The sequence below is a fragment of the Lactuca sativa genome, chromosome 6 (assembly GCF_002870075.4).
Source record: "Lactuca sativa cultivar Salinas chromosome 6, Lsat_Salinas_v11, whole genome shotgun sequence".
Lineage (NCBI taxonomy): Eukaryota > Viridiplantae > Streptophyta > Magnoliopsida > Asterales > Asteraceae > Lactuca > Lactuca sativa.
Window position 1 is genome coordinate 149,660,447 of NC_056628.2, and position 26,084 is coordinate 149,686,530.

The window sequence follows — 26,084 nt, forward strand, 5'->3', positions numbered from 1 at the left end:
TTGGAGACCAAGGGTATAACGGTAAAGTAATAGTTCGGGCCTTTTATGAATTTTGGGTTTAAGTTTGGAACATTTTAAGGCAATAGGGATTTCATAGAAGTGTACAACATCTCATTACCATTCCAGGGATATAAAGATCGTCGAAATCAGACTTATAACGAAGAAGTTATGGCCTTTGGAAGTTTGGCAGTATTAGGGCTAACCCTAGTACATTGGGCGTACTGGGCAGATGGATCGAGAATGCCCTCTTGAGTACGTTGGGCGTACTAGGAGTACGCATAGCGTGCTCCAGTCAGGCGCAAACCCTAATTTACGGTCTTGGACCCTATTTAATGGCCTTAACTCAACTCCAAACCCTTCTACCTTCATCTTCCGTCTCATTAAACCCTAGATACGAAACCCTATCCTCCATTGGTGTGATTCTTGAGTTCTTGGAGTGTTTTCATGTGTTTTGGTGCTCATTTAAGAAGAATGAGCTTATTCAAAGAGTGTTGGATTCGAGGTTGCGACCCGAAGATTGGTTATCATAAGGCTGAGGGCCTTTGGGAAAGAGAGATTTTGACCCCCCCCCCCCCCCCTTTGGGTGTGGAAAATATAGATTGGGTGATCCGGGAGTTCGGTTTATGTTTTGGAGCCCAAGGGTATAACGGTAAGTGACAGTTTGGGCCTTTTATGAATTTTGGGTTTAATTTTAGGAAGTTTTAAGTCAAGAGAGGGTTGATAGAAGTGTAGAGCTTCTCATTACCTTTCAAACGATATAAAGATCGTCGAAATCGAACTTAAAACGAAGAAGTTATGCCCTTCAGAAGTATGGCGATATTAGGGCCAAGCCTAGTATGTTGGGCGTACTAGGCGGATGGATCGTGGATGCCCTCTTGAGTACGTTGGGTGTACCAGGAGTACGCAGGGCGTACTCTAATTAGGTGAAAACCCTAATTTAGGATCTTAGACCCTATTTAATGGCCTTAACTCAACTCTAAACCCTTCTACCTTCAGCCTCCATCACATTAAACCCTAAATACAAAACCCTAGCCTCTATTGGTGTGATTCTTTAGTTCCTAGGGGTGATTTCATGTGTTTTGGTGCTCATTTAAGAAGAAGGAGCTTCTTCAAGGAGTGCTGGATTGCTTGAAGCTTGTGGATCCAAACTTTGTGCATATTGATATATCTTCTGGAGGTTTAAAACTTCAAAACTTTATGGTTCTTTAGTATAGATATAGTTATGGGAGTTGTTGTGAGCATGTTTGGTCCTAAGATTATGGTTCTTGTGAGTGGAAGTTACTACAAGATCTTTGAGCCTCATGATTGGTCCTTGTTGAGATAATTATGTCAGAAAAATGTCATCTTGTGAGGGTTTTACTCCTTCATGCAATCATTAGTGACCTTTTATGAAGTATTAGGAAGTTTAGATTATGGTTTGGACTCCATTAAGCCATGCAAAGTCATAAAGTCAGGAACTTTATGACATAAGACACCCCTTGAGGGTCAAATATGTGTTTGGACGAGTTGTACATTGTGCTTCGGTGGTGAGTACGCGGGGCGTACTCCTGATGAGTCCCAATTTCTTATGCTTTGACGAGTTGTACTATGCATATAGATGACTCGTATGCATTTCATACAAGATGGTACACATGGCGTATGCTTCTTGGGCCCTTTTGATTTTAGGCCACCTTTTTGGACTCTAGGGCTGTGGACCTTTTGGAATTGGGCTCATATTGGGCCTTAAGACCCTCTAGTTGGGTTTGGGCCATTAGTGGGCCTAGTTTGGGCTTGAGATATTGTTGGGCCTCATGATTTATGGGATTGACCTTAAGAATGTAACTAGGGTTGGTATTTGTTATGTTAAGTGTGAGGAGCCGTTGTGCTGCAGGTTTAGGCGAAAGATTTGATATCTTCTGATTGAGGTGAGTCTCCTCACTGTACCCCGTGGGTCGAAGGCAACGATGTCGGCCTCCTAGGATATGTTGTGCTGGTTGTTTTTATGACTACTGTATGGTCTGTTGGGTTAGACCCATTTGTATGTTGAGCTAGGCCCATTATATGGCGGACTAGACCCGTTTGTATGTTGGGCTAGGCCCATGGTTCAGGAAGGGCTAGGCACATTGTATGTTACGTAAGGTGCTAGCTGTCTTTGTGACTCTCACACTTGTATGTTGGGTTGGACCCATTGGTTTGGCAGGATTAGGCCCATTATGGTAGGATGGGCCCAATATGCGGGCTATGCCCAATGGTATGTATGATATGTGGTATTTTGGGAAACTCATTAAGATTTGTGCTTATGATTTTTATGGTTATGATTTCAGGTACTTCCGGTTCAAAAGGGAAGGGTCCGGCTTGATCGCAACGCATCAACCCATGTTTTCACAATATGATGATTTTGAGATTGTACTATGATAACTGTTTATTACGATATACTTTCGAATGTTTGAAATAAAAGATGAATGGGTGTTTTGGTTGAATTAAAAAAATGAATTTTTACCTCATATTTTTCGGACGCTAGAAGTTGGTATTAGAGCCTTGGTTTGAGGGATTTGGGTACACTCTCGAGTGTGACCGAAATCAAACTGAGGAGTTGGTAATCGTTTAAAAAGAAAAAGAATTTCTAAAAGGATTTTGTAAAGAAAAAAGGGGTGTGATGCATGCAATCGGCTTAAGTCAAGTAAGTGATTCCCAGAATATCCATACATGTTGATATGTTATGTAATATGAATGTTTGCATGCTAGGATCAGGATATGGATACTTTTAGGAACTGCGTGATGGATTGGCCTGATATATGATGCCTTGTAGCCTAAGAAGCATTGGATGCAATGATTGGGAATATGCATTGGTATCAACAATTGCTAAGTGTATGCTTTAAAAATTGTATACGGTTATGATCATATAGCCTTAGAATGAGTAATTGGGCTTTATTTCATGTTCCTTGTCTGGTTGTGGTCCTAGGGTAGATTCTTTTATTTGATAGTCTATTTGATCATGTATTATGCATAATTTTCATGCATAAGGCAACCGACAATGAGAGTGGAAGTTTGATGTGTGTAAAACCCACTAGTTTTAAACCTACTTTTAATTATCAAATAACACACAAAAGGCAGTGAACCTATCAATTGTGGTATAGCTAAATAAGCAGGGTATCGAACACAGGGAACGGCAAATTAAATTAAAAACTAATTCTATCTAAATTACTTTAGCAAATAAGGGTTTTTCTCTAGTTTTACAAGACTAGAAACTTATTAAACAAAACTAATGCAAGGCTAGAAAAGAACAAATTAACTAGATTCAATAATGGGAAAGAAACTTCTGTTTAGTTCAACTCGGTTAACTTTATGGTTGCTTTTAAGGTAATAGTGCAATGGATTAATTCTTTCGTTGGTTACCGATTCAAGTGATTAAGTTGTGTTCACTACCCTAATCCTTAGCAAATAAACTAATTCAAACAGTGGCCAATTGCTTAACTTAATTATATTTACTAGATTAATTATTCGGGTTAAGTTAGACTTGCAATAGCTAATTAAATTGTTACTTTTAATTAACCTCTTGTTCAATAGTCATCTTACAAGCTTGCACATGAATTTACTCAATTTACCTATTAATCCTAGTTTCATATTCATTAATCCTAGACATATGATTTAGTGGTCACTTATCATATGAGGTCGATAATTAATAGATGTTCATGCTAATTAACTATCTTCCTATTAACAGAAAATAAATTATCATTCATACACAAGGTTCTTTAGCAAGCTAATATAACAATTAATCACCAACTTAGAATTAATCCTACCAATCAATCAAACCATATTGTCAACTTTGTATCCCCAAACAGAAGTATAAAGGAATTAGTTCATAACTAAGGTGAATAACAGCAAACAAATAAGTTCAAGTTGCTTAATCATATTGACAAAACAAGAGAATTAAGTAGAATGATGAAATTACGCCTTAATTACTCCCGGAATTGGATTCTAGCTTCTTTGGTCGACTTCTAGGGTTCTTCTGGCTTCTTATTCGCAGCTTAACACCTCTGAAACTTCCCAGAACTCTCTCCTTTTCGCATTAAAGAGTTATCTTTATATATGCATACCGACTCGTCGAGTCATATGGCGACTCGTCGAGTCCCTCTCACATTAGTCGTAACCTGATAACTGTCTTGACTTCCGAATGCTTATCTCTCTGAATCCGCGACCGGACTCGTCGAGTCAAGAGATAACTCGACGAGTAGAAGCCTTATTTTGGCTGTTTTCTTTCTTCTTTCCACTCTTGAGCTCTCAACCGCTTCTCTTGCTTCCTTTCGCTTCCGAGCTTCATCTTTGGACTGAAAAACACAATTTAACACTTTTAAGTACCTTTTGTCCATAATATGTGATAATTTAGCTAATATATGAATAATAAACTACACTTAATACACACTAAATATACACATATCAAAGTTCCTAGCATGAATTGTAGTATGTGAGCTTGAATTGGAGTGTTACTGCACGAATGTTGCTTGCTTTGTGCTTTGTGGAACTCTTACTAATACGATTTAATTACTAAGTGAAGATGTCAGGTCACATGTTGCAAAGGTAAAATAATCTCAGAGTGATGGATTCGACTCTATTGTGCAGCTCTCGTTTGAGTCTAACTGTTGTAGGGTTGAGTCTATTACTCGAAGGATTATCTAAGTTATGTGGCATGTGATTATATTCATGAGGTAGTTAACTGGTATTAGTGGGTTTTCTTCAGCAGATGATGACTAGGTGAGGTCGGGAACCTAGGAGAGCGTAGGAAATGATTTAGTGGGCTTTGTTGCGCTTTTTAGCGATTATTTGGAGTGCCCAATTGAGAAGGTGACCTGGAGGATTCATAATGATTTTTGAGGAAAGTGTGGATATGTGTGGAAGGTTGTAGGCTCAGGTGCAGGTACTGAGCTGATTGATGAGCAGATGTTGGATTTCATCTCGTCGGAGATTACCCGTAATATTTTGGAGCAGACTCCGGTGATCTTTGGTACGATCAAGGAGGGGATTATGGAGATCTTGGATGAGCGTCTGGGTGCGTTACGTACTGAGATTTCCATGATTTTCGGGCTTGTGGAGCTCTACAGTTCTTTGGGGAAAAGGAACACATTGCCAATAAGAGATGGTTAGCGGATATGGTGAACACTTTCCGAACGAGTTTCTGCCCTGAAGGGTGTAAGGTCAGATTTTATTCCTGTCTTCTGAAAGACAAAGCTTGAAATTGGTAGGAGGAGGTAGATTTCTTTTTGGGATGCAAATCCCTAGAGATGATGACGTGGGATGAGTTTGTGACCCAGTTTAGGTCTGATTTTGCGCCAGCTAAGGTGCAATAGTTGGCGAGGGAATTTCAGGACCTTCGCCAGACGATTGAGACTATAGCAGAGATTACTGCCAAGTTTCGGGAGAAGGATTTATTTGTTCCGCAGTATGTAGCAGATGAGGAGATGAAGAAGGTAAGGTATCATGACATGCTAAGGGGTGACATCAGGGAGTTTGTGAGTTTGTTAGGGTGCGAGACCCTGAATGATATGATTGCTAGAGCTCGGGAGCGGGAGTTCGATTTGGAGCATTTCGATAAGAGGAAGTCAGAGAAGACTCAGGTCGTAGTGGGCCAGACGAAGAGGCCCAAGACTCAGGATTCATGTTTGGGAGCCCATCAGGGTCGGGCCCGTTGTGCCAAGTGTGGGAGGATCCATGAGGAAGGATGTCGGGAGACAGGTCTGGGATGTTTCAGTTGTTGTAAGATGGGTCATTTTAGTAGGGATTGCCCCCGTGCATCGGTTCCAATGTGTTTTCACTGCAATCAGGTGGGCCACAAGAAGACTGACTGTCCGATGTTGAGGGGTGGAGCAGTGAGTGCACCTTCTCCAGTTACTTTGAGGATCACTGTTGGTCATGAGGGTAGGACAGGAGCCCAGTAGTGAAGAGCCGAGCATTGCAGTGTCAGTCAGGGGAGGCCAGAGTTTCACCAGATGCTGTCACGTGTATGTTATCTTTGTTTTTTCATTCCTTATTATCAGTATGTATATATTCTCTTAAAATCTTGTGTTGGTATGTGTAAGCATTATCTTTGGTTTAGTTCTTATTTATTGCGTGGTTTATATTATCGAGGATTGTTATATGCCATTTGTTGCATGCTGAGAGCTATGAGTGGGGCACATCTTGTTGAGCTAGATTTAGTTCATCCGATGGTTGTTTTGGTTTGTTGATGGAATCAATTTAGGGGTATCTCATGGAAGATCTATAGACGAATTAGCATGGTTAGTGCAACAACAAGGAAGGAGTTCAGAAAAGTTAGTGTTGCTCGGTGGGGATGACAGCTTTTTAGGGAAGGACTCTCGAGTCCGACCACTACCATTAATAGGGAAGGGATGATAGCAAGCAGAAGATGATGTAGGTCGTGCGGGTCCGTTCAGACGCCATAATTAACAAAGGAATTTCATAATCTCTTTGGTTAAAGGTGGTTAGGATGCAGAGACCTTTTAGAGCGGGTAGTTAGATTGGTGATTCGTTCGTTCAGGTTAAGGGTTATAGTTCTTCGTCGAGCAAAAAGACTTAAAGATTTGGTGTTTTTTCATGGGAAGTGCTTGAAATCATTGGACTTGCTGATATCTCAAGAAGTATTCATGTGGATTTTGAATGTCTGTGCGATCGTTGAGAGTGGCTAGTAATGGAACGTCAATTATTGTAAGCTCAGGTTGTCGACCGTTTGAATTGTAAGGATTTGAGATGGGTTGGAAATCCAACAAAATTTGTGGATTGGAAGAACACATTTGAATCCAAACGAGGGAGAATCATTCATATTTCTGGAGGATTGGATCGGGTGCGAACCAGGAAAAGTACCCCATCCCAGTAGGGAGGAAAGACAACCTAGGTGGCAGTGTGATTAGAGGATGTGCAAGGTTGGGAGTTCAGGAGATTTCCAACATCATGTTGGCGCATTCATTTTGAGGATGTGCAAGGTTAGGAGTTTAGGAGATTTCCAACATCTAGTTGGCACATTCATTTTGATATATGACAGATGCGTGGATGAATTTAGGTTGAGGGTGTGTTACAACTTCTCTTCATGTTCTTGTCTGATTAAGGCTTTAAAGTTCGAAGCATGACCCAAACACATGATTTGGGAAAAGTTAGATGCGGGTTCGACTATTGATGATTATGATTAGTATAGTAGATGGAGAGTAAGACCATGGGTTGAGGCCACAGCGGTATGAAAGTGTTGTAAGACTACGGGACAGTCGTAACATTCACAAGGTTGGTACGTTGATGTGGGAATGTTGTAAGACTACGGGGTAGCCGTAGCATACATAAGGATGATAGGTTGTCAGGGTGTAACATCCCCCAATGGCACGTATCACAATATTGTCCGCTTTGGGCTCCCGACACTAAAACTTCCCAGGGGGTCACCCATCCTTGGATTGCTCTCGCCCGGGCATGCTTAACTATAGAGTTCTTATGGGATCTGCTGCCCTCATGGCTTTAAAGAACGCGTTGTGATAAGGAAGATATCCACACCTGATCCCACATCGGATTGGAAGGAGAACAAATCACTTTCTTATAAAGGGGTGTGGAAATCTTCCCTATCACAACACGTTTTAAAGCCGTGAGGGCAATACATCTCATAAGAACTCTGTAGTTAAGCGTGCTCGGGCGGGAGTAGTACCGAGATGGGTGACCCCCTGGGAAGTCCTCGTGTCAAGTGGCCCAAAGCATACAATATTGTGATACGTGCCATATGAGGATGTTACAAATGGTATCAAAGCTAGGGCACAAGTTGATGTGTTCGATGGGGACGTTGAACCCTATAATGGGGGGAAGGTGGGTTACACATGATCCCACATCGTGGATACCTTCCCTATCACAACACGTTTTAAAGCCGTGAGGGCAACAGATCCCATAAGAACTCTGCAGTTAAGCGTGCTCGGGTGGGAGTAGTACCGGGATGGGTGACCCCTTGGGAAGTCCTCGTGCCGAGTGGCCCAAGGCGAACAATATTGTGATACATGCCATATGGGATGTTACACAAGGAATTGTTGTACGTCTGCAGTGGGAGCATAAAATTCACCATAATGAGGTAGGCCATTACGGGAGTGGTCGTGGAACTGAGGAATGCTCAGTGCATGCCCAGGTCGAGGCAGACAATATTGTCAGAAGATTACTCTTAGTTGGTATGAGGACCATTTAGGTCTGAGGTGAGGTTAGGCATGTGTAGCACTTGACTGGGTGAGGCGCGTATGGTTATGACAGTGTGGGTGAGACCCGGTAGAGATCGGTTGGATCAAGGTATTGGATTTTGGTTAGAATGGGATGACTCTATGGTCAGTGTTTGTCATTCGTGTGATGCATGGGCTAAGGTAGCCATTATCAGTTAGAATCTCAGTAGGAACCTGGTAGTGGGACCAGGAGTGAGGTTTTCGGTCTTAGTGGTGGATTGGGGACGATATATCTCAGCTCAGTGGAACGTCGTTGTGGAATCAGAAAATTTTGGATAAAATGCAAGTGTAAATCTTTGGATCTCGGGATATGAATTATGTACCGGGGTTGGCATTTGGACGAGACTTGCATTGGGTTTCGTCATTATATTCAGGGAGCAGGTCCTTTCATCAGCAAATTATGGTTAAGGAATCTGTCTGCCAAGAGTATCAGTTGGATGGTTCAGGATAAAAAGGATGTTTTCTCAGTCCAAATTGCAGTAAGAGGTCCTCGTGATTGTGTTTTGGAATGGTTCTACCTGTGTGGAGGTCAGGCAGGTTATAGGGTTTCTGAATTATAGAAGTAAGGTGTTGGTTCGTCAATTAAAGGATCAGTGATTTGTTCATCATTAGGAGGTTTTGATCAGAGCGTTTGGTTTCCAGGAGGGTGGTAAGGAGTGATTTTGAGGACGAAATCTAATTTAAGTAGGGGAGAGTTATAACACCCTGTTCCGAATTGTTTCCTAATTCGGGGTCGCGACTCGAAGATCGGTTATCATAAGGATTAGGGTCTTTGTGAAAGAGATAATTAGACCCCCCTTTGGGTGTGGAAAATGTAGATTGGGTGATCCGAGAGTTTGGTTTGTGTTTTGGAGCCCAAGGTTATAACGGTAAAGTGACAGTTCGAGCCTTTTATGAATTTTAGGTTTAAGTTTAGAAAGTTTTAAGGAAAGAGAGGGTTGATAGAAGCGTAGAGCTTCTCATTACCATTTCAACGATATAAACATCATCGAAATCAGACTTAAAACGAAGAAGTTATGGTCTTCAGAAGTATGGAGATATTAGTGCTAAGCCCAGTATGTTGGGCATACTAGGCAGATGGATCGTGGATGCCCTCTTGAATATGTTTGTTGTACCACGAGTACGCAGGGCGTACTCCAGTGAGGTGCAAACCCTAGTTTAGGGTCTTAGACCCTATTTAATGACCTTAACTCAACTCTGAACCCTTCTACGTTTAGCCTCCATCACATTAAACCCTAGATACGAAACCATAGCCTCTACTAGTGTGATTCTTTAATTCTTGAGGGTGATTTCATGTGTTTTGATGCTTATTTAAAAAGAAGGAGCTTATTTAAGGAGTGTTAGATTGCTTGAAGCTTGTGGATCCAGACTTTGTGCATCTTGATCTATCTTCTAGAGGTATAAAGCTTCAAACTTTTATGGTTCTCTAGTGTAGATCTAGTTATGGGAGTTGTTGTGGGCATGTTTGGTCCCAATATTGTGGTTCTTGTGAGTAGAACCTACTCTAGGACCTTTAAGCCTCATGTTTGGTCCTTGTAGAGGTTATTAAGTCATAAAAATGTCATCTTGTGGGGGTTTTACTCCTTCATGCTAGCATTAGTGGCCTTTTATGAAGATTTGGAAGCTTAGATTATGGTTTGGACTCCATTAAGACATGCAAAGTCATAAAGTTAGGAACTTTATGACTTAAGACACCCCTTGAGGGTCAAATCTGTGTTTGGACGTTCTTGACTTAACCATTAAGAGCTTATTATGGGTTTTGGCCCTCTGATGAGTACGCTGGGTGTACATAGGAGTACGCTCAGCGTAATGCGCAGTTTGTGCATCAGTGTCTTGTACATTGTGCTTCGGTGGTGATTACGCGGTGCATACTCTTCTGGTATGTGGGGCGTACTCCCGCGGAGTCCCCAGAAAGGTGGCCCAAAATCAAAAGGACCCAAGAAGTGGACCTTTTGGATTTGGGCTCGTATTGGGCCTTAGGACCCTCTAATTGGGTTTGGGCTATTAGTGGGCCTAGTTTGGGCTTCGACCATTGTTAGGCCTTGTTATTTATGGGTTTGACCTTAAGAATGTAACTAAGGTTGATACTGGTTGTGTTTAGTGTGAGGAGCCGTTGTGCAACCGGATTGGGGCCGAGATTTGCTGTCTTCTGATTGAGGTGAGTCTCCTCACTGTACCCGTGGGTCGAAGGCACCAATGCCGACCCACTAGGATATGTTGTGTTAATTGTCTTTATGACTCTTGCATGGTAAGTTGGGCTAGGCCCATTGTATGGTGGGTTATGCCCGTTTGTATGTTAACTTAGGCCTATAGTTTAGGAAGGGCTATGCCCATTGTATGTTACGTAAGGTGCTAGCTGTATTTATGACTCTCACATTGTATGTTGGGTTGAGCCCATTGGTTTGGTAGGGCTAGGCCTATTATGGTAGGTTGGGCCCAATATGCGGGCTAGGCCCAATTGTATGTATGGTATGTGGTATTTTGGGGAAGTCACTAAGCTTTATGCTTACGGGTTTTATGGTTATGATTTCAGGTACTTCCGGTTCGAAAGGGAAGGGCATGGCTTGATCGCAACACATCCACCTATGTTTACACAATACGATGATTTTAAGATTTTACTCTGATGACTACTTATTACGATATACTTTTGAATGTTTGAAATAAAAGATGTATGAATGTTTTGGTTGAATTAAAAAATGAAATTTTTACCTCATATTTTCCGGACGTTACATCAAAGAACTGCCTTAGGAGATGATGAAACTTGGTATTTAGGATATAGTTGTTTGACATTGAGCTTTTGAGGCTGATTCAATTCTTTGAACTATAACATTGGTATGTAATGCCGAGATCACAAACTGCAATACCAGAGTCAAGAACTGTAAAACTCATAGGTATGCGGAACATGTGGTTTTCATGATCGGTTTTGACATATGACTTAACCAACCTCTAGAATCTTGCATAAATGCTAAAAATAATTAAAAATTGTTTCCCCCTACTCGGTGCGTCAAAAACCAACTACTACTAAAAACTTAATTGTTTTAGGTGAATGGTATAAATAACAAGAAATAAGAAATTATGAATTGTTACACATTTATTGGTTCATTGGTTGTTAGGGTTATAACAAAGTCTTCTTACATAATACATATTTTTTTGATGCATTTGGTCATCGTGCACTAAAAAGAAGTAATAAATTTATAATTGTTGTTCGATAATCCTTCACACAAAAAATAGTCGTAAACACACTTTGATCTGAAAAAATTATCAAAACAAGATAAAAAAAACACTACTATTTTCTTCCAAGATCATTTTGGATTCTATATATAGCCTCCAAGATCTTATATATAATCACTAGACAAAATATTGTTTCAGACTTTTAACTTCCATCGTTGGTTAAGTGACTTTAGTCTGCTTATCCGTGTCTATCAATCTATGACATGATATCTCTACGAACATAACTTGAAATTATTTTACAAGATACAGAAGATTAATAAAAGTCAAAATACATTTTTAAAGAATTTCAAAATTTGAAACATATTTATGATTTCCAACTAGTTCAGTATTTTGGAAGATACAAATTCATGATTTTTAGAATAAAAACAAAAAGTAATATATTTCTGTTTGTGCAAAAAGATTTCAGAGAAAGAAATCTTCACAGATTTTCGAATATACATGTACATGTTATTCGTGAAAATATCATAGGGCGATTTTTGCAGGAATATTTTCAAAGCCATTAGCCATGAATAATATTGTAAAAAAAAAAAAACAATAAATAAATGGCATAGCTTCGAAAAAAAAGCACATTTTAAAAATCCGTGCTTCAAAAATATGATCCTTTGTAGTACTTTCCAAAAATGGTATTACAAATTTGAAAATCCCTATATTCGAAGATCGTAGTCATATGCAATGTTATTTATAAAAGTTTGTTGCCTAAGAAGCTAAGACATTATTATTATTTTCTTTTGTGGTTAATACCTTATTTTTTTATGGTATGGAAAAAGTCATAGTAACTAAAAGGTTAATTAACAATTAGTTATTATGGTTAATATACGTCATATCCAATTTTGAAAAGAACTAATAAACATTTATAATTCTCAACTACATTTCTATAAGCCAATTCTTCTAAAATTTATTTTAATGCAATTTGTAAAATTATAGAATGACATTCATCATGTTGAAATCGAAACAAATATAAATAAAATAAGGTTTGTAGGACCACACATTGGAGTGGAAATCCAATATTCGTTTGAAGTTGAAACTACTGATGAATATATGATAACCATTAGAAAAAAAAAACAAATAACATAAAGAATTGTTACATAAAAATGAATATATCGAATATTGAGAAAATAATTATTTAAAAAACATTATTTTATAAATCATATGCATAGAAAATAAAATTGTAAACAAGATCTGAACAAGTTAGGAAAAAATTCATATTTTTAATTGTATATAATAAACAATCAAATGAAAGGATTAAATGTTAAAACAAAAAACCAAACGAAAATCATAGCTTAAGAAAAAACCCTTTAAATAAAATTAAAATATATGTAAACATGAAATTTCAGATGTCAAAATTATAAGTTGTAATCTTCTAAAACATCAAAACGTTAAAAGAAATAAAATGGTGGAAGGTTTGTCAAAAGAGAAGAGTAGTGACTCTTTCTGTAAAATTAGATGGTTTGTAAATAAAGGAAAAGAGTGTAGGGGTCATTTTTGTAAATAGAGCCATCGTCGACAATTGTTATATTGAAAAAACAAAAAATGGAGCTATTTCTTCCGTTTTGGTCAAGAACCTACTTGGTCAGAAACGCGTCTACGAAAATTCATATTTGGGTTTTTATTTATTTATTTATTTATTTATTTATTTTGAATTTATATAAAGTAAACTATTAATGCTAATTATCTATAATATCTAATTCTAAAACAGGTGATAAAAATTAAATATAAATGATCTCCATCCATCTTGTAATTAAAAATTTTATTTTGAACTTATATAAACTAAACTATTAAATGCATAATTATCTATAATATTGTATACATGTGATAAAAGTTCAATATAAGTTATCTCCATCCATGTTGTAATTTAAAATTTAAATTTAATAATTATTAAAAGGTAAAATAGTGGTTATATATATTCTTGTTCAAGTCAATGGAGGCAAGCGTTACACACTAGGATCGGAATCTGTCTCGCGTCCTGACTCCTCCGCCACCTATCGCCACCTACTACCACCCTGTCATATCTCTCTCCGCCGCCGGTAATTCCATTACAGTTGGAAGAAGTATTTATATAACCACATCGAGTTACGCGGTTATATTGCATAGATATATACAGTCGGAGTTAGAGAGTTGAGAGAGAGAGAGAGAGAAAGAGAGATCGGAGAATGGCGTCGAAGAAGTTCATTGTAGAGGTGGAGCCGGCGATTGAGGCGAAAGATGGAAAGCCGTCGATGGGGCCTGTCTACCGTAGTGTGTTTGCTAAAGATGGTTTTCCGCCTCCAATCGATGGTTTAGATTCATGTTGGGACGTTTTCCGGTGAGTGTTTGTTTAGATCTGTAACTTAACTTTTTGCTTGTTTCAACTATCTGTTTGTGAAAACTGCTTCATATTTTGGATTATATTAGCCAGATTAAAGTGTTGTTGAGATTTGGAATTGGAATAACTGCTTTTTTACATTCAACTTAGAGCAGATTTCCTCCGTTTCCGGTTCCGGTTCCGATTATAATTCCGTTTTCTTAACTTGCGTTGCGATTGGTGAACTGAGTTGACTTCGTTCACATATAATTATTAATTGCACAATCTGATCTCATCATCCTTGAAATAAGGAGCAGTTCCGATTATGTTTGACTTTTATTTTGTTTTTAGTTTTTTTGTCGGTTTAATTCCTGCTAGCAATTCATTGATATCTATGTTTTCTGTTGCGTGTGGCATCTTCTTCGAGTAATTGACTTTTGTTTCTGAATGACCTAGAGTTGGGTCATTAAAGTTAAACTTTGATTTGGACGATCACTAATCTCTAAGCTAAACCTTTTTTCTTATATATAAATCAAAAGACAAACTTCGCAAATTCCATTTGTTTGAGAACAGTTGATGTTCAAGTTGGGAAGTTCTCTAATCTAAGATGATTAATATGTTGTTGAGAGTTTGTGACATCCATGTCCACAGAAATTTACGCAATCTGCTTTTGATCTTGATATGCTCCGATTCCTTTTTTATGTCTATCTCCCCTCATATGGGAATGGGACAAACTTATCTTCCATCTCACAATTTCAAATACAAATAGTAGTAGATACAAGAATCCAAATCCATTGTAGTAGCAATCCAATATAACTATAAAAGTGTATGAAAAGATTGTTACTTTGAAAATTGTTAATCTATTCTACTGCTGTGACATCTCTTAAAATGTTTATTTGGTTATGTTACAGCCTCTCAGTGGAAAAATACCCCAATAACCCAATGCTTGGTACCCGTGAATTTGTAGATGGAAAGGTACAATGATGCATGCTAATACTATACATGACACTTTAACATTTACACTCCCTCTTTCTCTTTGATTTCGTTTTACCCATGTTTATATATCACATTGTTAATTCCACAGCATGGAAAATATGTGTGGTTGACTTACAAACAAGTATATGACAAGGTGATACGTGTTGGAAATGCCATCCGTGCATGCGGTGTTGAGCCTGTAAGTAACCTCATACAATTATATATATATATATATATATATATATATATATATATATATATATATATATATATATATATATATATATATATATATATATATATATATATATATATATATATATATATATATATATATGCTATGTTTTCTTTCTTTGGTTTTGACCCTTTGCTTTCCTTTTGTGTTTTATAACTTCAACATTCTTCAAGAGTGTATGATCAATGTTATTCTTACCATTTTCTTTTCACATTGCAAGAATTTTACATTTTCATCATCTTGAAAAACTAATTACACATTTTTGTTAAAAAATGTTTAATGATGTAGGGAGGAAGATGTGGGATCTATGGTGCCAATTGTGCAGAATGGGTTATGAGCATGGAGGCTTGTAATGCTCATGGGTTATACTGTGTACCTCTATATGATACCTTAGGTCATGGTGCTGTAGAATTCATCATTTGCCATGCTGAGGTTACACTTGCTTTTGTAGAAGCTAAAAAGATCCCTGAGGTAATCCAATCCAATCACTCATATTCGTTTTATTATCTTATATAAAACTAAAGTTAACCAAATCTTTTAGCATAAAGTTATATTTTTTTTCCTAGAAATAAATTTTGTTTTTATCATTTAGGTGCTAAAAACATTTCCAAAAGCTGGAGAGTATCTAAAAAGTAAGTTACTCATCATGTCTAGTTTCTTGAACACAAAAATGGATCATAAAGAATTAAAGGTACTAATTTGTATGTTTTTCTTAAGCAATTGTGAGCTTTGGCAAAGTTACCCCTGAACAAAAAGAACAATGTGAAGGTTTTGGTGTAGCAATACATTCATGGGAGGAGTTCTTGTCATTGGTATGCTCTTACATCTCTTAAATTGCAATATTAAATTTTAGGTTTTGTATAAATGTAAAATATAATTCAATTTTGATTTTTGACACCCTTTTTATCTATTTGCAGGGTGATGATAAACAGTTTGAGCTCCCACTGAAGAAGAAAAGTGACATCTGTACAATAATGTACACTAGTGGGACAACTGGTGATCCAAAAGGTGTTCTAATTTCAAATAACAGCATTGTGACACTTATAGCTGGTGTTCATCGTCTACTAGGGAGTGTAGATGCATCAGTGAGTTCCCACTTCGTTCTTTATTTTATTGAATTAAACTTTGAATTCTTTTTTTTTTTGTTTATAATAAAATAAAACTTTGAAGCTTTTAGTGTATATGGAATAAAGATTTGAACTTTGCAATGTATATTGAATAAAGTTTTGACCTTTTTGATGTATATCAAGTTTTCAAAGGAAACTTGTTAGTTGTTACCATTTTATAATAAACATGAAAAAAGATTAGTAATTTCTGGCTTATTTTATACTTAACAATGATAATTTTTATTTTCCAGTTGGATTCAAATGATGTTTATCTCTCGTTTCTACCCTTGGCACATATATTTGATCGGGTGATTGAAGAATGTTTTATCAATCATGGAGCATCTATAGGGTTTTGGCGTGGGGTAAGAAGATTACTAAATTTTATTTCTAATTAATTTCATATGAATCATATCATAATTTGTATTATTCTATATATATATATACAGGATGTTAAATTGCTGATTGAGGACATAGGGGAGCTAAAACCTACTATTTTCTGTGCTGTTCCTCGTGTCTTGGATAGGATTTATTCAGGTATTTTGGTGTTAGTTAATTACTGTGCAAATTACAAAAAATAAACATAATTCTCCCTTATTTAATTAATGAATTGAATTCTAACTATTTTTTATCAGGTTTGCAACAGAAAATTTCTTCTGGGGGTTTTCTCAAAAGCAAATTGTTTAGTCTTGCTTATGCATAGTAAGTATTACTTTTTATCATTTAAAGCAAGATTTCCTAAATACTTTTTTTTTTTTTTTCACAAAATAATTTGCATGCTAAACTTGTGCAGCAAGTTACGTAATATGAAGGGAGGGAAAAAACATCCAGAAGCATCTCCATTAAGTGACAAAATTGTCTTCAGCAAGGTGTGTGACATGACATGACATGATGTTCCATATCTTGAACATGACTTATAAACACAAGGGGTAAAATCGTAATTTTTCATTTGTGGCAGATAAAACAGGGGCTAGGAGGTAATGTACGCATTATTCTCTCTGGAGCTGCACCACTAGCTCCACATGTAGAAGCTTTCCTAAAAGTAGTAACATGTTCTCATGTCCTTCAAGGATACGGTAATTATTCCTTATAAACTTTTTATTTTTTAAATCATTTATAAATTTTCTATTATTTATATTTTAATTAATACACAGGGCTAACGGAAACCTGTGCTGGATCATTCGTGTCACTACCAAACGAAATGGAAATGGTGGGCACCGTGGGCCCACCCGTACCCAATTTAGATGCCCGTTTGGAATCTGTTCCTGAGATGAATTATGACGCCCTTTCAAGTAAACCACAAGGAGAGATATGTATTCGAGGAGATGTTTTATTTGCTGGCTATTATAAAAGAGAAGACCTTACTGCAGAAGTCCTTGTTGATGGCTGGTTCCATACAGGTTTTATATAATTTACAAAAAAAAAAAAGGAAAAAAGAAAAAAGAAAAGCTTAACTTATACTATTATTTTATGGTTTAGGTGATATTGGTGAGTGGCAACCTGATGGAAGCATGAAAATTATTGATCGCAAGAAAAACATATTTAAGCTCTCACAAGGAGAATATGTGGCTGTTGAAAATCTTGAGAATGTATTTGGACTTGTTTCTGATCTTGATTCGGTACATTACTTGAAATACTCACACTTTCAACTTATTTTAACGTAAAATTCCATTTAAGATGTTATTTAATTTATGGTTGGTATTTTAGATATGGATCTATGGGAACAGCTTTGAGTCTTGTCTTGTTGCTGTTGCGAATCCAAATAAGCAAGCAATTGAACATTATGCTGAAGCACATAACATTTCTGGGGATTTTGAAGCTTTATGTGAAAATCCCAAAATTAAAGAATATGTATTGGGAGAGCTCACTAAAGTCGGAAAAGAAAACAAGGTTTTTTTTTTTTTTTTTTTCTTTTTAAATAATTTAATGACTAACTATTTTACCACTACTTATCTGCTTTCATGAATTAATCTTTTATTTTAATTTTGTAGTTGAAAGGTTTTGAATTTGTGAAAGCGATCCATCTTGACCCTGTTCCTTTTGACATGGAGCGTGACCTTTTGACCCCAACATTCAAGAAGAAAAGACCCCAGTTGCTCAAATACTATCAGGTAAAATATAAAAATATAAAATATATAAGTTTTACGGAACGAAAATGTTTTTTTTTTTTTTTTTTTTTTTTTTTTTTTTTTTTTTTTTTTTCCTGATGAAATTACTTTATTTTTGCAGAGTGTAATTGATAACATGTACCAGAAAATTAACAACAGGTGAATGGCTTCGTAATGATATGGTGTCTCCTCATCTCCTTTAGCGTTTATTTTATATGTTTATGTTTGAAGTGTATTTTCTTTTGAATATGTGATTGTACAGCTTTGGTGTGTTATATTTTGAGATGATTTGTAAGATCACATTGAAGTCGAATTTTATTATGCTTTTTTTTTTTAATATCTATCAAGAATTGCATGGAGCTCTTGTATAACAAAAGAAAACTTGATTTTTAATGTATAATCAAATAAGAGATGTATTTGTTTAGTTATTTAACCTTTTGTTTTTGAGCCCCAATTATTTGGAGAAATCAATAAGACTTGAAATATAGAAAGAGATAATATATAATACACATTTCTTCAATGCTTTCATAATTCAATCTTGAATACACACCATCACTCTGAACATGTTATTGCATGAAAAAAAATGATAGATCAAGTATAGTTGAAGGAAACAATTTTAATTAAATCTCAACCGTATCTAAAATATAGTTTATTTTACACCATTTTAGATGACATCCGACATATGTAGAAATAAGAACCTGAGAATGGGTGAAACAAGGAGAGAGTAACTCAAAGCGAGAAAGAGGATGAGCACTTCTTTTAAATCTTATATTTATAATTGATATGATTTTCAGATTATAAATACATGATTCATAATCTTATGTCTAGAAATATGTAAGTGAAAACAAAATGCGATGTGTTAAATTATACAAAGGAAAAACATGATTCATAATCTTCTGTCTAGAAATATGTAAGTGAGAACAATTAGCGATTCGTTAAATTATACAAACAAAAACACAAATGTGTTTCACAATCTATATATTCATATTGAATTTGCCAAATCTACAACACAAACTTAAACGCTAATCTAAAAGTTCTCACAGCAACACTTCTACTACCAGGTGAAGAAAGAAAGTTTCTTGATAAGAAATTTCTTCAGGCATTTCGTCGAGCACTTGATGTGCGTCTCTAAACAGGTAAGCAACGTTAATCAGACCACTACATATAGACACCTTTTTGGCAAGAGTGATGAGCGGACGATGAAAAAAAAATATGTCGCAACTGTAGTCGAGACTTGATATCTTTAGGCATTTCGTCGAGCAGTGGGTGTTCATCTCTTAAACAAGCAAAGATATTCCATACAACCAAAGAAAACAAAAAAGAGATATTTAGTTATCTGTCAGACAACCATATAACCATGCCAGAACACATCGAAGATGAGCTGACAACGATCATCTACCGATGCCATGACCAATCCGTTAATCACGCTCTGGTTACATGGTCCTGATTCATCAACCAGATATGGGTTTCTGTCTTCTTAGGAACCAAGAATACAGAGGTACGAGCCTATAGAACAGATCCTGTTCAAGTAAGGTCTTGCTGTGTTTTCTCTCAAAGCTTTTTATAAATATTGCTTTATTTGTTATACGACCCGATGTGGGACAAGAGCATTTGCAGTCTTTATCAGAAAAATCCTTTCAAAAGTTTATTACATTTATTTTTCTCAGAAAAGCATTTATATATATACATTATTTTTTTCCATTTAAGCTATTATTTACCTACTAAATTAGGTTAGGAAATTATAAATACTTACATGATCTAGTCCTATTGGTAAAGTGTCTAGTTGAAATCAATCTACTTAAAAACAGAAAATAGTCCAATAGAGCCTAATGTGATACTATATCTTATTTTGGTTGGAAGTTCTGGTAGGCATCTATAACATGCTAACTAGTTTAGAAATAAAAAATATTCAAATTATTTTTGGCTAAAAATATATTTATTAATGACTTTTCAAGTAAAAGAATGAAAATGTATGAGCTTTTCTGAAACCGGCCTTACATTATATTATAAAAACAGAGCACATAATGAGTAGCATAATGTATATATTCATATAGAAACTTAAGGTTTTGCCAAATTTACACCACAAACAAAACACACCAGAAACACTTTTAAAAAGCTAACTTGTAGTAAAAACAAACAACCCTAATCTATCTTTCCCATTCTATGCTAATAATATTAAAGAGGATGAGAAAGAGGATGAGCACTTCTTTTAAATCCTCTCTTCACTCCTTTCTTCCTCCATTCTTACACGCCTTTAAATACCACAAAATAACCACAATTAAAAATCCACTTCTTCTTCTACTCCTACACAAATCATTTTTGAAAAAACTTGATCTTGATTTTGTGATCTTGAATTATGCCAATGTGTAGCTTGAAACCGATACTTCTGCAGGCGAAGAAGAATGGATGTACACAAACTCTATGCTTTTGCCAGCTGGCAATGAGCTAACCCATGTTGGGAACCCGTAGGACCCACTTACACTCTTGGCTAGGCCCCACAATGGACCATAGAGCTTGGAGACTGATAGGTTAAGGTTCTTGATTGTCTTCCCTGATTTGTTGGTCACTATAGTTGAGTATCTGTAGTATGTTTTCCCATTTGCTACCCATGAAGTTGTAGTCTTTTGTTCAATTGCAATTGGAGCTGAAAAACAAAACCAGAATTAGATTTCTCATTTTAACCCCAAATCAGTAAAAAAAGAAGAAAAACTTTCTTCTAAAAGAATTTAAAGAGAGTAAATAAAGATAGGATCTTTAGTCGTTTTTCTTTGAAAAAATTACAAATTTTGATCATATGTTGATGACGACAGAATTTTTCTGATCTGGGTAATCTTCATTTCACCATTTTACCACAAATTATTAAGAAAAGATGAAGATTTTCATCTAGAAAGGTTTAGATTTACCTGAAAATGGAGTTTCTTTTACTGGATTAGGCTTCGGTTGAACAGCAATAGGCTTAGCAACAGAAATTTCAACTACAAACAAACATCAAACACATTCAATAAAAAAAACCACACTAAAAACACAAAATTCCCCCAAAAATTATAACATACCAGGAAGCAATTGATTATACCCATTATGCCCCCCATGTAATCTAGCCAAAATACCAAGAAGAGGGGCATTATTATACGTAGCAGGCTCAGTCTGTTCATAATTATCTCTATGATCCGCAAAGTTATCATACGCATCAGGTCCACCAACAATGGCGCCAGTCAACAGATTCGGGTCACTCGCTTTTCTACTAAACCACGTCGCATAACCACCTCTACAGCTAACAAACGACGGGTTGACTTTGACTGAAACAATCGACGAACCTCTGTGATGAACTTGTTGTGGGTAATTGCTCCCATACCCAACCATGTAACTCGTCGCTCTCGGATTATCACCAAGTATGTAATCCACCTGAAAAAAACGTAAAATTCCGAAGCTTTTAGACGATTTTCATGGTTATAATCGAGTTCAAGGAGAAAAATCGGAGAAATTTCTCATTCCTTTACCTGAGATTTAGCGAATGAGAGTAGTTCCGACGGAGCGACGGCGCCGGAGGAACAATGTAAGTTTTTCCCGGCGGAGGTGAGGTAATCGGAGTAGACGGTGAGGAGGAACGACGCACTTGTGACGAACTGCAGGTTGTTCCATCGTTGCCGGAAAATTAATCCGCCGGGAGTTGTTTGAACGTTTTGACTACTTTTCCCGAGACACGAACACATGAAAAATTCAGCTTTTTCTTGATACTTTCCGAACACCGGAGCATTTCCACCGGCGTTACCTGCCATTAGAAACTTGGCGACGAGAGTTTGAACGCCGGCGTACTTGACATCCCACCCGAACTCCGTCATGGCCCACCCAGTCCCGCCTAGAACGTCGCCGTTTTTACCAAGGTAATCTAAGTAGTACTCATTGCTTGTTGCCTTGTACATCCAAGCAGCTGCCCAAAGCAATTCATCCTGCCCGGATTCAAATATAAAAGGGTAAATATGTAATTTCGACAAGGGTTGGTAAAACAGTTAAGATTAGTTGTTGGGGGAGATTGTGATTACGTACAGCGTATCCACTGACGGATCGGTAGTACTTCTGGGCCACCGTGATGCTACTGTCATATTTACCCCTGTATTTGTCCGCAAAATCGAAAAGCTGAAGAATATAAAGTTGCAATTAGTGACAAAACATAGGGGTAAAAGTGGAAATATCAAAAGTTGCAATTATACGGTTATATAATACCTAACATTTATTTACCCAACATGTGCGCCGAATTAACTTTGCATTTAAAATTACACAAATGCCCTACTTTTGATCTATGTACCCTATGCATTACTTATTGTACATCTACAGAGTGGGAATAAAGGCTATAGTATGTTAGGCCTGCCATCCTATGCTATTGCTAACTTAAACGGCCAACAACCTGCCAGACAATAAAGCTATCAACCGTAACTGTTTTCACACACCAACCGCTTTACTAACATGCGCCAATCTTCTGCTAACGTACGCTTTGGCCACGGTGTCCGTTTAAATTGTTGACACACATGTGACATGACTACAAAAATACTTCATGTATACATTAAATTTCACTATAGTTCACATTATGCATTAATGCATAATAAGTTGTACTTTAAGCTCACAAAAATAATCCATGGGAATATTAAATTTTCATTTATAGTTCATGCATTAAAAAGTTGTATTTAAACTTACAAAAATGCTTCATGTGAACATTAAATTTCATTTATAGTTCATATTATATACTAAAAAAATTACACTTTAAAGCATGTGGACATTAAAAGTTCATTTATAGTTTATATTATGTATTAAAAAAATTGTACTTTAAGCTTATCTAACCTGATAGGCATGGGTGAGAAGCTCCCGAGAGTAAGTAGGGTTTGAGCGGCGGAAGATGATAGAGGCGGCTGCCATAGCGGCGGCGGTCTCTCCGGCGAGATCAGAGCCAGGGTTATTTTGGTCAATTCTGTATGCATTTCGAGAAGTCGTCATGTCTTCTGGTCTTTGCCAACAATAATGATCTGTATTACCATCTCCAACCTATAACACAATATTAATTAACACATTTAACATGTGAAGACGTTATATATCACAATATAAACATCTAATTGTTACTATTAAATCTCATGCAAATTACTTTCATCATTATAAGGTCACAAGTAAATATAAATTTGTGGGTTATATTGAAAAGACCTACAAATTTATACTTAATATTAAACATTAACTTTAAGTTAACACTTAAATCCGGACATATTAATTTTTATTTTTGTTTATAAGTATTGTATTTATTATTTTTATAATTAAAACAGGACCCACAAAATCAGTATTTATATTCGAAATCGAATATTGTTTCGGCTCTTCCATGTCATTTTCCATCATGAATGTCATTTCCTCAAAGGATTTTTACTTTCTAAATCATCATACTTAAATTCTAACTAACATTTTTTTTTAAATAAAATTTACAAAAGGGTACCTCTCCATATAGAACATGAGGTTCAGGGTGAGCTTTAATGAGATAATCAGTGCCCCATTTCACAGCATCCATGGCATGACTAAGCTCACCACTCGCACCCATTTGATTCCCGTATTCCATTATACTCCATGACATCATCGTCACTGTAAACGCCATTGGAAGCCCAAACTTCACGTTATCCCCTGCATCATAATACCCTCCCACCAGATCCACCTTCAAAATCACAAAATTCAAATCAGTTTCAAGTTATCAACAGTACCCAAATGGGGATTTCGAAAATTTCAGTTTAATTTCATGAAATAGATGAAAATTTAGAAGTGGGATTACCCCATTTGCTTTGCCATCGAAGAGCCCTGAATTTCCTCTCCATTTAACTCTTTGATTATCGGGTAGATAACCGGATCTCTGAGCTTCAAAGAAGAGAATGCTTTTGCTTAGAGCTTCTCCGTAATCATGTCCTCTTGCTAAAGCCAAAGGTAAAACTCCCATAATAAGAAACAGAGTGGATGCCATTGAACAGAATCCCACCAATTTCCCCATCGAGAAAACCAGTTTTTTTTTTATTTTTCGTGTTTGAACACAAAATCGAAGAAACGAGGTAGTTCTAATGGCAATGCTGGTATGAATCACCGAGTTTTAGAGGGAGAAAAGGATGAGAGATGGCGAGGGAGAGTTGGGGAAGAAGATGGAGGAAAAGGGTTGGTATATATGCAGGAGATGGATGGGAAGATGCCAAAAGTTTGAGATTAATAAATGTGTTTTCTGCTATTAAAAAATAAAAAAATAACTGTGTTTTCTTCAATTACATGTTTATTTTAAATGTAATAAGAAATAATTATTGGACAAATTTGAAGAATGAAAGGTTTTTCTGAGTATGAACAGGTGAGCAAAAGAGAGCAACGCATGTGAGTTTGTTGGGTAACATTTACTTGGAAAAATCGGTGGTTTTTTTAATATATATATATATATATATATATATATATATATATATATATATATATATATATATATATATATATATATATATATATATATATATATATATATATATTAAAAACTTAACTAACAATAAAAACAACTATAAATAACATCAAATCATATATTATATATACTAGGCGAATGTCCGCGCGTTGCGTAGAAACACCTATATATTTGAAATCTTTACAAATATATGATTTTTTTTAAATATAACAGGAACGTTGTTGTTAAATTTGATATAATAATTTGTATATACTAAATTGATATAATATATTGATTATTTTGAATTATATGATAATATATACATTTATTATAACTTCATAATCTCAATCGTTTAAATGACTTTTACTCACGAGTTACAAATGAATAAAATTAAATATAATATATGATTTGATGTTATTTATAGTTATTTTTATTGTTAATTAAGTTTTTAAAACTTATTTGCTTAATGTTTTAATTACTAACATTATAATTATTTAAAACATCAAACATTGTTTTTTTTTTTATTTTAAAGCTAACAATATAATCATTTATATAGATTTGTTTTTAACTATTGTTATAAGGTATTTTAAACTACTTATTTGGAAACTTTTAACGATTATAAAAATACATTTAAGAAATATTTTAGTTAAATTGAAATTACAATTTAGTTTTTGCTTTTATCACTACAATTTATCACTTTTAACTATTTACAAAATATTCTTTAGTTTTTTTTTTAAATGCAACTGAAATTTATATTTGACTTGACATTGTAATGCACAAAAACACCTATATAGTTGAATTCTTTACAAATATATATATTTTTTAAAATATAACACTAACGTTGTTGTTAAATTTGATATAATAATTCGTATATTACTTTGATATAATATATTGATTATTTTGAATTATATGATAATATATAAATCTATTATAACGTCATAATCTCAGTTGTTTGAATGACTTCTACTCACGAATTACACATAAATGTTAATTTCTATTATTATAATTATTTAAAACATCAAACATCACTTTTTGATTTTAAAGGTAACAATATAATCATTTATATAGAGTTATTTTTAACTATTGTTATTATAAGTTATTTTAAGCTACTTATTTGAAATTTTTTAACGATTATATAAATATATTTAGGAAATATTTTAGTTAAACTAATATTTCAATTTAGTTTTTGCATTTATCACTATAATTTATCACTTTTAACTATTTACAAAATATTATTTGGTTTTTTAGTGGAATTGAAATTTATATTTAAGTTGACACTGTAATGTTATATTTAAATTAGCAATTTAAGTATTTTGTCCAAACTGTTCAAAAATTGCAGCTTTAAACTGATAATGGTTTACATGCAACAACATTTTAAATCTAGTAAATTAAGTATAATATGTTAAAATTTAAAGACATAACTTTATAAATAGAAGTAAAAATATTATTTTAAAATTGAAATTTAGTCTATTTATGATTACACTTTAGGTTTGATATTTATTTAACCTTATTAACCAACT

At 35.3% G+C, this 26,084-nt stretch overlaps 2 protein-coding genes and 1 non-coding gene across 3 annotated transcripts; 1 reads left to right on the forward strand and 2 right to left on the reverse strand.

The window, feature by feature from the left end:
* Positions 1–13,352: 13,352 nt before the first annotated feature.
* On the forward strand, positions 13,353–18,496 carry LOC111898781 (long chain acyl-CoA synthetase 4). The gene is made up of 17 exons (XM_023894660.3): positions 13,353–13,737; positions 14,628–14,691; positions 14,801–14,890; positions 15,215–15,397; positions 15,519–15,558; positions 15,644–15,738; positions 15,844–16,011; positions 16,284–16,394; positions 16,479–16,566; positions 16,665–16,731; positions 16,823–16,898; positions 16,988–17,105; positions 17,184–17,429; positions 17,509–17,648; positions 17,737–17,919; positions 18,021–18,140; positions 18,259–18,496. Exons 1-17 carry the CDS (start codon positions 13,586–13,588, stop codon positions 18,298–18,300), a joined length of 1,983 nt encoding a protein of 660 aa, XP_023750428.2. The 5' UTR covers positions 13,353–13,585; the 3' UTR covers positions 18,301–18,496.
* Positions 18,497–19,470: 974 nt separating this feature from the next.
* LOC111898804 (small nucleolar RNA U3) lies at positions 19,471–19,675 on the reverse strand. The gene has a single exon (XR_002852714.1). It is a non-coding gene; the product is annotated as a small nucleolar RNA U3 (small nucleolar RNA).
* A 484-nt stretch (positions 19,676–20,159) lies between these two features.
* On the reverse strand, positions 20,160–24,292 carry LOC111898782 (endoglucanase 6). The gene is made up of 8 exons (XM_023894662.3): positions 23,932–24,292; positions 23,605–23,817; positions 22,971–23,171; positions 22,182–22,271; positions 21,635–22,084; positions 21,191–21,539; positions 21,041–21,112; positions 20,160–20,781 (listed from the first exon to the last, which is right to left on the reverse strand). Exons 1-8 carry the CDS (start codon positions 24,142–24,144, stop codon positions 20,492–20,494), a joined length of 1,878 nt encoding a protein of 625 aa, XP_023750430.1. The 5' UTR covers positions 24,145–24,292; the 3' UTR covers positions 20,160–20,491.
* Between the last annotated feature and the right edge of the window lie 1,792 nt (positions 24,293–26,084).